The following is a 14,538-nucleotide window of genomic DNA, read 5'->3' as shown; positions in this document are numbered from 1 at the left end:
GTGTATCTGTGTTAAACTTTTATTAAAAACATTAAAAAAATTGTAGATGCTACTAGAGCTTTCTGTGTGCCTCTCAGATTGCATTCTCCTTATCCTCTGAAGTATTCTCTGACCTGCATTAGGTCTTGATTATCAACCTTATGTATAATATTACATTTTTACTATATATATGTTTTAAATTTATACTATTTTTCATCTGATAAAATTTTATATAAATAGTATCATACCTTTATATATTTGTGTGCAGTTGACTTTTTTGTTGTTCAGCATTGTGTGTGCTTTATTTGTATTGATAAATATAATTCTAATTCATTTACTGTGTGTTAGTCCATTGTTTGATTGTCACTGACCATTTTTGTTGTTGTAGTCCTGGACATTTGGTTGATTCTAATTTATTACTATTACTAATATTGTTGAAACAACTGTTCTTATATGGGACTCCCAGTGCACAGACATAAGACTTACTTGAAGGTTTTTCCATTGCAGAAGACTTGTTGAGTTCTAGAATATGTACATCTTAAATTTTGATAAATAATACAAAATACAGTGGCCACAGGACTGGAAAAGGTCAGTTTTCATTCCAATCTCAAAGAAAGGCAATGCCAAAGAGTGTTCAAACTACCACACAAGTGCACTCATCTCACACGCTAGGAAAGTAATGCTTAAAATTATCCAGGCTAGGCTTCAGCAGTACCTGAACCATGAACTTCCAGATGTTCAAGCTGGATTTAGAAACAGTAGAGGAACCAGAGATCAAATTACCAGCATCTGCTGGATCATCAAAGAAGCAAGAGAGTTCCACAAAAACATCTACTTTTGCTTTATTGACTACACCAAAGCCTTTGACTGTGTGGATCACAACAAACTGTGGAAAATTCTTAAAGAGATGGGGCATATGAGACCACCTGACCTGCATCCTGAGAAATCTGTATGCAGGTCAGGAAGCAACAGTTAGAACTGGACATGAAGCAACAGTTAGAACTGGACATGGAACAACAGACTGGTTCCAAATAGGAAAAGGAGTACGTCAACGCTGTATATTGTCACCCTGCTTATTTAGCTTATATGCAGAGTACATCATGTGAAGTGCTGGGATGGATGAAGAACAAGCTGGAATCAAGATTGCTGGAAGAAATATCAATAACCTCAGATAAACAGGTGATACCACCCTTATGACAGAAAGTGAAGAAGACATAAAGTCTCTTGATGAAAGTGAAAGAGGAGAGTGAAAAAATTGGCTTAAAACTCAACATTCAGAAAACTAAGATCATGTCATCAGGTCCCATCACTTCATGGCAAATAGATGGGGAAGCAATGGAAACAGTGACAGACTTTATTTTGGGGGGCTCCAAAATCACTGCAGATGGTGACTGCAGCCATGAAATTAAAAGACACTTGCTTCTTGGAAGAAAAGCTATGACCAACCTAGACAGCATATGAAAAAGCAGAGACATGACTTGACAAACAAAGGTCCGTCTAGTCAAAGCTATGGTTTTTCCAGTATTCATGTATGGATGTGAGAGTTGGACTATAAAGAAAGCTGAGCACCAAAGTATTAATGCTTTTGAACTGCGGTGTTGGAGAAGACTCTTGAGAATCCCTTGGACTGCAAGGAAATACAACTAGTCAATCCTAAAGGAAATCAGTCCTGAATATTCTTTGGAAGGACTGATGTTGAAGCTGAAACTCCAATACTTTGGCCACTTGATGCAAAGAACCGACTCATTGGAAAAGACCTTGATGCTGGGAAAGATTGAAGGTGGGAGGAGAAGGGGACAACAGAGGATGAGATGGTTGGATGGCATCACCGACTCGATGGACATGAGTTTGAGCAAGTTTCAGGAGCTGGTGATGGACAGGGAGGCCTGGCGTGCTGCAGTCCATGGGGTTGCAAAGAGTGGGACAGGACTGAGCAACTGAACTGAACTGAATACAAAATTGCTCTTTGAAAATGTTCTATTCCCACAACAGTATATGAGAGTTGTCAATAAAGTGAAGAAACAACATTTAGTGTGTGGAGTAGTTTACTTTTTGACAGTTTAATGGATGGGAAGTGCTATTAGTCTCAGTTCAGTTCACTTCAGTCAACTCAGTTGTGTCTGACTGTTTGTGACCCCATGGACTGCAGCATGCCAGGCCTCCCTGTCCATCACCAGCTCCTGAAACTTGCTCAAACTCATGTCCATCGAGTCGGTGATGCCATCCAACTATTTCATCCTCTGTCATCCCCTTCTCCTCCTGCCTTCAGTCCTTCCCAGCATCAGGGACTTTTCCAATGAGTCAGTTCTTCACATCAGGTGGCCAAAGTATTGGAGCTTCAGCTTCAACATCAGTCCTTCCAGTGAATATTTAGGATTGATTTCCTTTCAGATTGACTGGTTTGATCTCCTTCCAGTCCAAGGGACTCTCAAGAGTCTTCTCCAATACCACAGTACAAAAGCATTAATTCTTTGATGCTCAGCTTTCTTTATGGTCCAACTCTCACATCCATACATTAGTTTACATTTTCTTTATTACTAGTTTAGGTTGCTTTTTTTAGCCAACTTTTCTACTCTCCTCTTTCACCTTCATCAAGAGGCTCTTTAGTTCCTCTTCACTTTTTGCCATTAGGATGGTGTCATCTGCTTATCTGAGGTTATTGTTATTTCTCCCGGCAATCTTGATTTCAGCTTGAGCTTCATCCAGCCCAGCATTTCTAATTATGTGCTCTGCATATGAATTAAATAAGCAGGGTGACATTATACAGCCTTGATGTACTCCTTTCCCTATTTTGAACCAGTCCGTTGTTCCATATCTGGTTCTAACTCTTGCTTCTTGGTTTAATGGATGAGGAAGCTTACACGTCTGAAATAAGGTCCTGGAGCAACACCCCACCATGTGCAGCAGACGGTAGGGTGGACATGGTGGCAGGTTTCACTCCTTGGTGGAAGGGATAGTTTAGTCACTTATTCGTGTCCATATGGAAGAGAAGATTGCCAATTGTAGGGGGAATTACGTCAGATTGGCTCAGTAGTTACTAGGGAAATCAGAGGCCCACACCCCTCATCAACCTTTTGATGAAAAGAGCCACTTGCTGGAGCCTGGGACAAGTTTGTAAGGTCAGCCATGTGAGTAAAGCAGGTGCTGTTAGGCAGGGGATATACAGAGAACAAGAGAACAGCCATCTTGAGTGACCTGACTGTAGAGTTCTTTCTAACCTTAAATGAAATACATATGTAATTATAATTCACATATAATAAAGTTAATATGCATAATTTCTAATCAATATGGTGTCATGAGTATAATGTAAAGTTATGAGGAAAATGAAAAAGTGAAGTAATTTAAAATGTATATTTAAAAATGTGAATGTTGAGGAACTTTTGCTTCCACTAAGACTTTGCTTCCATTGCACAGTTTCAATCCTTGGTCAGGAACTAAGGTCCTGCATGCCATGTGGTGCAGTAAAAAAAAAAAAAAAAAAAAGTAAATGTTGAAGCATTACTGAATTAGAACATATAATGAATTAAATACTTGTAGGTATATGTAGCATCATTGTGAATGTGCAGCAATAAGTGCAGACAGATAATATGGTTTGGTAGTTTAGCTATAAAAATACGAATGGTATTGCCTCTGGTAATGAGATTTTGTAAAATGCTCAATAGCCTGTTTATAAAGTTCTGACCAAACCAAAGTATAAGCTATGTTAGTTGCGTCCCTGGAAAATTCAGAACTTACTAAAACTGTGCAAAAAATACTTTTTTTTTAATGCAAAAAGTAAAAGAGTAGTTTCTAGGTCTAAGTAATTATAAATAGGTTTTCTTTCCACATGATCTTAGATGGGACGCTGCCAAGTCATGTGCGACATGTGTCAGTTTTTTTTGTAGCATGTTCTTGAGCAGGGGTAGGCAAACTACATTCTGCAGGACACACTGTTTGGGCAAAAAAAAAAAAAAAAAGAAAACTATGTTATAGAGATGGTAACGCATTTTTTTAGGTGAATCGATTCCAGTTCAAGGTATTATTGATTGGAATCCAATCAAAATAACTTCTGTCACAAGTGAAGTTAAATCAGAGTATATTTCTTGATATGCTTTGAGGAAAAGAATGATACACATCACCTGTGTTGTGCTGTGATATTGTGATGCAAAGTGCCAGTGGAAATAATTTTATTTAATTATAGTATATTATACAAGTTAATGTTTCTGTTGAGTCACATAGGCAGAAATTTTGGATCCTTATACCTGGTAAATAGGCAGATATTCAGTAAATGTATGTTGAATTGTTGTGAGAAATGCCTTTAATGTATGTTCTAACATTTATTGTACAATTTTTATGTTAATAGAAGAATAAAAGACAACATGTTTGTCTTTCAGCCTCTGTTCCACCCATTCTGCCTATATTCTATGTGTACACTACCTACCTTTACATTCCTCTGTTCTAATGCTTAAGTTTAGGTAGAACTTTGGCTTCCAAATGATAGCTATACATCTTAAACTATTTTGAATAGTAAATGGGGTTTTTCTGGTGTCTACAGGTGGAAAAGATGCTGAGATAACATGGAGTTGAAGAGAGGTCTGTAGGGACCAGGGCCTTGGGGATTACAGAACAGAAATATCACGCCATTAGAATCCATTTTCATCTTTTTTTGCAGTCAGATATTTTGCCAGAAAATCAAAGATGACTGTTTGCAACCATCTAGCCTCATATTCTTCTGGTACCATCACACCCAAGCGGCAAGACCACTTCTCCACCTACTCTAAATTGGGAGATTAATTTGGGTCAGTCATTGTGCCCAGAGAAAGGAGGTATTGTATTTTGGTTTGGAACTCTTGGTCAGGCAGGGGAAAGCTTGTTGTGAGATGAAGTATTAAACATCACTGTCCTATCCAAGGCTCCATTGCCTGAGCCCTTTGATGATTTCCCACTTCAGTTTAGCTGCTTATTCTTCTCAGAACAGCAGTGGCAGTTAAGGTTTGAAAATTTATGGAAAAGCATAATGTAGTATACTTTAGAGTAGTATTATTGAATATGAACTATTTGGTTGAAGATAGGCTACAAATCTAAAATAATACATTAACAAAATTTACTTAGTACTTCTTATGGACAAGGCATCACACATTTATAGTATATCAAACCAAGCCTGGCTATAAGGCACTGTGAAATTCTGTAAGATTTCATCAGAGCACTAATTCATTTTACTCTCATTTTATTATTTTATTTTTATATTTTTATTATTTTCTCATCATAGAACTGGATATTTATAGATTATAGTTATTAATAGAGAATTTGAGTGACGTGGATTTTTTTTTCTTTTGGCCACGGCTTATGCCTTCTGAGATCTTTGTTCCCCAACCAGGGATTGAACCTGGGTCCTCAGCAGTGAGAGCATGGAGTCCTGTCTACTGGACCACCAGGGAATTCCCAATATGAAATTTTTAACAGTAGCTTTTCTGATATTCAGTATTTTCAAAGGGAATATTTTTGTACTTATGAAGAGCTTATTCTCATTACTGTCTTTTGATGACCTTTAAAAAAGATTTATTTATTTGGCTGTGCTAGGTCTTCATTGCTGTGCATGGGCTTTGTCTAGTTGCATCCAGCATGGACTGCTCTCTAGTTGGAGTGCATGGCCTTCTCATCGTGATGGCTTCTCTTGTTGTGGAGCACGGGCCCTAGGGCCTGCGGGCTTCAGCAGTTGTGGGGCATGGTTCCAGTAGTTATAGGTCACAGACTCTGGAGTGCTGGCTCAGTTATTGTGCTGCAGCAGGCTTAGTTGCTCCATAGCATGTGGGATCCTTCCGAACCAGGGATTGAATCTGTGTCCCCTAACTCTCAACCACTGGACCGCCAGGGAAGGCCTTAATGACCCTCTTTGAAAGCTTTTTCAGTGATTAAGAATCATTTAAAAGTGGGATCTGTAGTTAAGAAACTATGTTTTCCTAGTTACCTACCAAATTCAAATGTATTCCTTTTTCTGTCTTTAGTCTATTGCATCTGCAGACATGGATTTCAACCAGCTAGAGGCATTTTTGACTGCTCAAACCAAAAAGCAAGGAGGGATCACATCTGAGCAAGCTGCTGTCATTTCCAAGTTCTGGAAGAGCCACAAGACAAAAATCCGAGAGAGTCTTATGAACCAGAGCTGCTGGGACAGAGGGCTTCGGGGCTTGAGCTGGAGAGTTGATGGCAAATCGCAGTCAAGACACTCAGCTCAAATACATACTCCTGTTGCCATCATGGAGCTGGAAATAGGGAGAAGTGGACAGGTGAGTTCAAACTTCGATCAATTTCCCTTTGTACACTATATTTTCTATTATATATTAGCCATACATTCAGAACAATTTATTTTACACTCTTTGTTTGCAGAGATAATAATAGGAAAAGATTCTTCTTTTTAGAATCCTTTTTCAGAGATAGAAATCATCTGAAAATGTGGATATTCTCAATTGTGGATTGAGTGTTAAAGCCACCAGCCTCTGGTATAGCTATCTCAAAGGAGAGAAGTTGGCCACTGCTCCCTTTTGGTTAGGTATCCGTATTCAGAAAATCCAAGGCAATGATAAAGATGATAAAGACCAGAAATTAAGATTAAACAACACAGAACAAAACTAACTCACAAAACTCATCTTTATAGGCGTTCAGGTATAAGAGGCCATGTATTTTAATTACAGTATTGTCCTAAAGACCCTGAGTATGTGCTATTTCTGTCCCTGAGCCTACAAATAATTTTAAATTGATACTGATTATTTACAAAACAGTACTGCTTTCCTTGTGATGGAGAAGGAAATGGCAACCCACTCCAGTACTCTTGCCTGGAGAATTCCATGGACAAAGAAGCATGGTGGGCTCCAGTCCATGGGATCACAAAGAGTTGGACATGACTGAGCGACTCTCACTCACTCACTCACTGCTTTCCTTTCATTTTCCAGTGGCATTATGGCAGACATCCACATGGCTTTTCTTGAAGTCAGTTTGAACTGGCAGTCAGGTGACTGCCAGATCAGACTTTTAATGACCTGGTATATGTCTTTTGTGGGGAAAAAAGCAGCAACTTGTAATTAAGAAGAGAAAACCCAGATCACCGAATTAGCTAATTAGATTTATTTCCATGTAAATAATCAAATAAGTGGTTCTGTTACATGCTATAATAGAAATGTATTTCTTTTCTTCTAATAAGGAGAACATTTTTTTAGCTGGCAGATTTCCTCACATATTCCCTTCTTGAGTTTCTTAGGATTCTTCAGTATTTGTAGTTCCCTAATGACTTTTTAATTGTAATTTAAAAGATAATCCCTTTTTAAAAATTGTACTTTTGCAAAATTTATTTTGCGATCCTTTTATTCCTTTATTTTCAAGCCTTTATGACTTTGGTTTCTCTGATCCTAAAGTCCGTTTTCTTAACCACTCCAATTATTCCTAGACCAAAAATCAGACATTTAAAAAGGTGCAGAAAGTATTCTTGGATATTTCAGTTTCACTAGCCATTTGTATAGGCTATTCATTTTTTATTCTGGCAGTAGTGATTATTTCATTTGTCTTCTAGTATTTGTTATTTGGGCAAGAAGATGCAAACATATGTATTTTCTTTGACTTTCCTAGAAAACCATGTGCTGTGCTAATAAGTCACTTCAGTTGTGTCCGATTCTTTGCCACCCTGGTAGCCCACCAGGCTTCTCTGCCCATGGGATTCTCCAGGCAAGAATACTGGAGTGGGTAGCCATGCCCTCCTCTAGGGGATCTTCGCAACCCAGGGATCAAATCCGCGTCTCTTAACCTCTTCTGATTAGCAGGCGGGTTCTTTACCACTAAGTGCCACCTGGGAAGAAAACTATTATAGTGTTCCTTTAACTTGATATTTTCCTAGTATTTTTTAAGCTAGGGTTTATAATGTGCCTTTTGATTTTATATGCCATCTGAACTTACTAGATACTGACACAGGGATTTTAAAAATCTATTTTTGAGTTCCTATGATTTTCCTTTCATTTTGTTAGCTAAAGTAATTAAAAAAAACTTCTTAAAAAATAGTGAAATGGTTTTTTGTCAATCAGTGATTCTAAACATCACTACAGATGTTTTTTAGCTAGCTTCAGGAATATTTCATGATTACTTAGAATAAGTTGGTAAGCTTTTTTTTTTAAGAGGACAGATATTTTAGGCTTGACAGCTATATAGTTTCTGTCACAAGTACTCATCTTTCTTGCTGCAGCTCAGAAGCAGCCACAGGCAGTATGTAAACAAATGAGCATTGCTGTTTTTCTAGAAGGTTCACCTATTTCAATAGAATCAATAGGTCCTAGAAGTCAGAGAGTCTTTAAGCACTCGTCTAAGGTAAATTACATAGATGAAGTGACATATATGCCCATTTTCTAGAGAAGGTATGCGAGGGAGATAAGTGACTTGCTTCAGACACAGCTGCTAAGTGGTAAAGTGAGAATTAAAATGGGGATCACCAGACCTAGTTTTTCCAAAAATCATTGACACCTACGTTGAGGAGCTTTTTTAGCTTCTCGCAATAGTCTGTGCCAAGAAAATATGTTAGGTATACAATGTGGTAATCAAGAGCATTGATAGGAATATCACTGAGCAATAAGAGGGAAAGGACTTTTGATATGCACAACAAAATGGTTGAATCTCAAAATCATTTGCTGAGTGAAATAAGTCGAATGAAAAGTTTTTTTTAGCATAATGTATGATTCTACTCATATAAAATCCTAGAAAATGCAAAGTAACCTATAGTGACAGGAACCAGCTGCCTAGGCCTAAGAATAGAGAGAGGGATGAAGTTAGATTACAGAAAAGTGAAGTCGCTCAGTCATGTCCGACTCTTGGTGACCCCATAGACTGTAGCCTACCAGGCTCCTCCATCCATGGGATTTTCCAGGTAAGAGTACTAGAGTGGGTTGCCATTTCCTTCTCCAGAGTATCTTCCCGACCCAGGGATCAAACCCCGATCTCCCGCATTGTGGGCAGATGCTTTACTGTCTGAGCTACCAGGGAAGGCCTAGATTACAGAGGGGTGCATGAAAATTTTTAAGTGTGGTAGAAATGTTTATGTTCATTGTGACAGCAGTTTTATGGACATATATGTATATCAAACTTATGAAATTGCATACTTTAGATATGCAGTTTATTGTACATTATTTATACTTCAAAGTTGTAAAGAAAATGATCACTATGCAAATGATTGAATATGTACTTAAACCCACAAAAATTCTTTGATTGCAAATATATTCTTAAACCAAGAAAAGGTGTAAAGAAAAAAGTAAACTGTAATAGAAACTAGACTGGTGGTAAAATATACAACCCAGATCCTACCGGAAATGTTTTTGTGAGACCTGGATCCTTGGTTAGTACTTCTGTCAGCTTCTAGGTGAATGTTATTTATGACATACTCTACTAAGTCAAGTTACCAATTTTTAGAACATACATAGGTAACAAAGGCAAATTTATTTTCACAGTACTGTCACTGGATGAGTTTGTTAGAGAATTAATGATGCTAGGGTATTAAGAGGTTGCTTCTAAGAAGAATGATCAACTTTTCTGAACTCTGGTGTGTATGTCTGTTCATATATCTCAATCAACTAAATCACTGTGTTCATTTTGTGTCATTTTAAATCAGTGGTTCTTGTTCAACGCTGCATATAAGAATGAGTTTTGGATCTTTAACAGTTTTCATGCCCTGGACATATTTCACACTAATTAAATAAGAATCTGTGGAAGGCTTCCCCGGTGGCTCAGTAATAAAGAATCTGCCTGCCAATGCAGAAGGCACAGGTTTGATCCCTGATCTAGGAAGATCGCACATGCCATGGAACACCTAAGCCTGTGGGCCACAATTACTGAGCCTGTTCTCTAGAGCCCAGGGGCCTCAACTGCCGAGCCCACATGCCACAGTTGCTGAAGCCTGCATGCCTAGAACCTGTGCTCCACATCAAGAGAAGCCACTACATCGAGAAGCCCGTATATTGCAACCAGAGAGTAGCCTCGCTAGTCTCAACTAGAGAAAAGTCCACGCAGCAACAAAGACCCAGCACAGCCAAAAATGTAATAAATTTAAAAATAAAAATAAAAAAGAGAAGAATCTGTGGGAATGGGACCTGGGCATCAGTGTTCTTTAAAATTGGTGATTTCAAAAAAAGAGTGGGGACTTTCCAGACCACCCAGTGGTTAAGACTCCACTGCAGGGGTTACAGGTTTGATCCTTCGTCGGGAAACTAAAATCCTGCATGCCCTTTAGTGTGGCCAAAATACAAACAAACAAAAAAAAAGCCAACTAAAACTGGTGATTTCAGTGTTCATCTAGGATTGAGAACCACTGTGTTAAAGGTAGCAAAATACTCTGATTTAAAATGTTAACAGAGCTTGGCATTAAATTTTTACAGTGAGAATGATGTTGGCCTGTTAGTTCTACTTGCCATAATTTGTGAAGTGTTTGAGGACTATTTAGAAAAGGCAGAGGAACCAGAGATCAAACATCTATTGGATCATAGAACAAGCAAGAGAGTTTCAGAAAAACATCTTCTGCTTTATTGACTACACTAAAGCCTTTGACTGTGTGGATCACAACAAACTGTGGAAAATTCTTCAAGAGATGGGAATATCAGACCACCTGACCTGGCTCCTGAGAAATCTGTATGGAGGTCAAGAAGCAACAGTTAGAACAGGACATGGGACAACAAACTGGTTCCAAATTGGGAAAGGAGTATGTCAAGGCTGTATATTGTCACTGTGCTTATTTAACTTATATACAGAGTACATCATGCTAAATGCTGGGTACATCATGCTAAATGCTGGGTACATCATGCTAAATGGATGGAGCACAAGCTGGAATCAAGATTGCCAGGAGAAATATCAATAACCTCAGATATGCAGATGACACCACCCTTATGGCAGAAAGTGAAGAGGAGCTAAAGAACCTCTTGATGAAAGTGAGAGGAGACTGAAAAACCTGGCTTAAAACTCAACATTCAGAAAACAAAGATCATGGCATCTGGTCCCATCACTTCATGGCAAATAGATGGGGAAACAATGGAAACAGTGACAGACTTTATTGCAGATGGTGACTGCAGCCATGAAATTAAAAGACGCTTGCTTCATGGAAGAAAAGCTATGACAAACCTGGATAGCATATTAAAAAGCAGAGACATTACTTTACCAACTAAAGTCTGTCTAGTCAAAGCTATGATTTTTCCAGTAGTCACATGTGGATGTGAGAGTTGGACCATAGAGAAAGCTGAGCGCCAAAAATCCTGATTCTTCCAAACTGTGGTGTTGGAGAAGACTCCTGAGAGTCCCTTGGACAGCAAGGAGATCCAACCAGTCTATCCTAAAGGAAGTCAGTCCTGAGTATTCATTGGAAGGACTGATGCTGAAGCTGAAACTCCAATACTTTGGCCACCTGATGCGAAGAACTGACTCATTGGAAAAGACCCTGATGCTGGGAAAGACTGAAGGCAGGAGAAGAAGGGGACAACAGAGGATGAAATAGTTGGATGGCATTACTGACTTGATGGACATGAGTTTGAGCAAGCTGTGGGAGTTGGTGATGGGCAAGGAATCCTGGTGTGCTCCGGCTGCAAAGAGCTGGACATGACTGAGCAACTGAACTGACTGAGGACTATTTATTCAGGTACTAGATGTGGTGGTGGTAGGTTTTTGGATACCGCCCCCCCCCCCCCAACTCCCTGCTTAAGTTTCTCTGTCCTACCCAGTTTGTCTGCATTACTTCTTTCTTTGGTCCAAAAAGTACATTTGACAGTTGGCAGCCAAGTGCATGTACTACCTCTTTTGTTTTCTTGTTAACCGCAATATATAATACCTTTTAAGTATGAGGAAGCCAAAGTAATAGAGAAGTTACTAAGGAAGTAAACATTTATGGAAGTATGCGAAGCTAGAGAAAATGACTATGCACTAGTAACCTAATTACTTTTCTTATAGTAAATGTTTTTCTTCAACAGAAATAAAATTTTTGCAGGAATAAAACATGAATTGAGTCGTAAAAGTACGCAGAAAACTTTGAGGTGAACATTTCATGTCCAAAGGGAAGAACATCAGTGCTTTACTTGTATAATTGATATCCTTTCTTATTTTATCATAAATCATAGAGAGACCTAAGCCTTGAGGACTGGCATGTATATTTAGGAAAGTTTCATTGTTTTGCTTACTTCGTCAGAACCACTGTTGTGTTTGTCTTTCCTGGAACTGAAATAGAATTTCTCATAGAATGTTTTTCTTTTTTTAAACAGTAATGTTCTTTGGCGGGGGCAGGGGTGGGATTGTTTATATGCTTAGTAGAGTCTCGTTTATAGTTATTTCTCTCTTTTGAGCCTCAATTTTGACTTTTTATAAAGACATGTTAGTTTTTCTTTTGTAACTTCCTCCTTTTCAAGACCAGTAAGACATTTTGTGAGGAAATATTTTGCCACAACTTCCATGCTAAACCATCCAGTAGTAAGTTATTTCTTCTTTCCTCTGCTAAATTGTTTTTTCTCAAGTATTTAGAGATTCCCCACCTGTAGAGATGCTGAAGTATAAAGCTCTGTTTCTTTCTTGTTATTAAAAAAAAATGGCTACTGTTGTTGCCTTTTCTAGACAGAGTTTTAGTGTATCAAGCACTCTAGTTTTGGGCTAGGTTTTTAGCCAACATAGGGAAGAAGTAGAGTCTACCTTTACTGGGTTTTTTTTTCTGCCGGTCTCATCAGACGTGCAGTCCTGTCATTTTCAAGCAGTTAGATAAGTTAGATAACATATGTGATATCAAGAGATTATATACAATGGTGAGTGAGTATCAGTGAAAGTTGCTCAGTCATGTCAGACCCCAGGGACTGTAGCCCCCGGCTCCTCTGTTCATGGAATTCTCCAGACAAGAATACCGGATTGGGGAGCCATTCCGTTCTCCAAGAGATCTTCCCAACTCAGGAATCAAACTTGGGTCTCCTGCATTGCACATGGATTCTTTACCGTCTGAGCCACCAGGAAGCCCAAACAATAATAACCATGCTCTTATTTCTTGGATCAAGACAGATTTGGCTCTGGATTAAAAGGCCAATATTTTGTCTGAAACATAGGTAAATATCTAATCTCAAAGAAAGTAATCACTTATTTTTAATTTGCACAATGCCTTCTAAAACAATGTACACTGATCTCCTTGTTTAATTCTGTCTGGTAAGGAGCAAGAACCTGCTAAAACCTGAGTAATAATCAGTTTTATGTCAAGCGCTCTCACATACTATTGTAGACTCTTAAGCCTGAGCATAGCCACCACAACTCCCTGCTTTGTGTCATAGGAGAAGAAGCAAAGTTTAAAACACATTCTCTCTTTCTTATGCCTTTCTCTTTTACATACATATATATACACTTGTCTGTATATGTATCAGTATGTGGGGAAATTTGTAAGGATGGGATATAGAGAATTAACACTTGGTCACCATTTTGAGATCACGTTGCAATAGCTTGGATAATCTTATTTAGTTATACAAGTTGTAATGCTTGGCCTGTTTCTGATAATTCTTGTTTTTAAAGTTGGATTTTCACTTTTAACAATGTAATAAAGGAAAGCCTCCAGAGAAATTAGTCAAACTAATCTAACAAACCACTCTTTGTCAGTATGGATTGATGAAATTTAACAGCTTGAGGATGCTTTAAATCAATTTAGAATACTTTTTTTTAATAGAGGAATTTTCCATTTTATATTTTATATAAAGTTTCAAATATTGGGTTTATTTAAACTTTAGTTCTAAATAGGTCAACCCTTTTTGTAGCTCTAAGATATATTTCATATTAGTTTGTTTTCTAAAGTTGTAGTCCTAAACTTACAGTTCGAAGATATATTTGTAGAAGGACAGTGCCCAAGGTCTGTAACAACACAGAAAATAAATAGAGTAAAAAATTTGGTCCTCATTGAAAGCCGTTGTGATTTTTATTGTGTTCATTTTTGTTAAACAAACATGGAGACCCAAAACTTAATATTCAAATTCTGGCTAACTCTGAATTAGCTATTTGCAAAAATACCTTGTACAGAAGGAAATGTTTTACAAAAGAAAAAAGATGCTAGAAAACTTTTGTTAGCATTTCTAATTAGAATGAAGAGAAAATAGGTAATAGCCAATGGGGGGAAAAATTTAAGTGATCATCTAGTTTTGAAACAATTAAAACCAGAACTTTTTAGTAGTCGATAATTTACCAGTTAAAAAGTTGGCATTTTGGGGTATTTTAATGTAAGAATTATGTAGTAATAAGTGGCATTTAATATTTTAATGTGTTAAAGATTAGACTGGTCTACTGTTAATACACTTGATTTTCTTAATCAAGCCTTTGTTCAAAAATTTATATAATATTTTTGCATTTATTTTGGTCTTGAGTGACAACCTTTGAAACTTATGAACAACAGTTACATACTTGAATTCTCTATTCTTTGAAACACTTGTCTTCTGAAACACCATAGTTGCCTAATTTTCCTTCTAATTTCTAGTCTTTTTTTTTTCCTTTTCATATTTTTCTTGCTGGTTCTTTCTTATTTCCCCAGCTTCTCAGTGTTGAAGTGTCCCTGAGCTTAAGTTT

At 37.7% G+C, this 14,538-nt stretch overlaps 1 protein-coding gene across 2 annotated transcripts in view; it reads left to right on the top strand.

Annotated features, from left to right (window-relative positions):
* The window catches only part of COMMD1 (copper metabolism domain containing 1), a 168,639-nt gene that overhangs the window by 57,804 nt on the left and 96,297 nt on the right, over window positions 1–14,538 (top strand). The window contains exons 2-3 of one of the 2 annotated variants that reach the window (XM_068984184.1): window positions 4,631–4,784; window positions 5,964–6,245. In XM_068984184.1, the coding sequence (XP_068840285.1) occupies window positions 5,982–6,245 (264 nt within the window). In that variant the 5' untranslated portion in view covers window positions 4,631–4,784; window positions 5,964–5,981. The remainder of the gene's footprint in view (window positions 1–4,630; window positions 4,785–5,963; window positions 6,246–14,538) is intronic. The other variant, XM_068984183.1, reaches the window with a different exon arrangement.

This window comes from Capricornis sumatraensis, chromosome 1 (genome assembly GCF_032405125.1).
Source record: "Capricornis sumatraensis isolate serow.1 chromosome 1, serow.2, whole genome shotgun sequence".
Lineage (NCBI taxonomy): Eukaryota > Metazoa > Chordata > Mammalia > Artiodactyla > Bovidae > Capricornis > Capricornis sumatraensis.
This window is presented reverse-complemented; position numbering and strand designations above follow the sequence as displayed.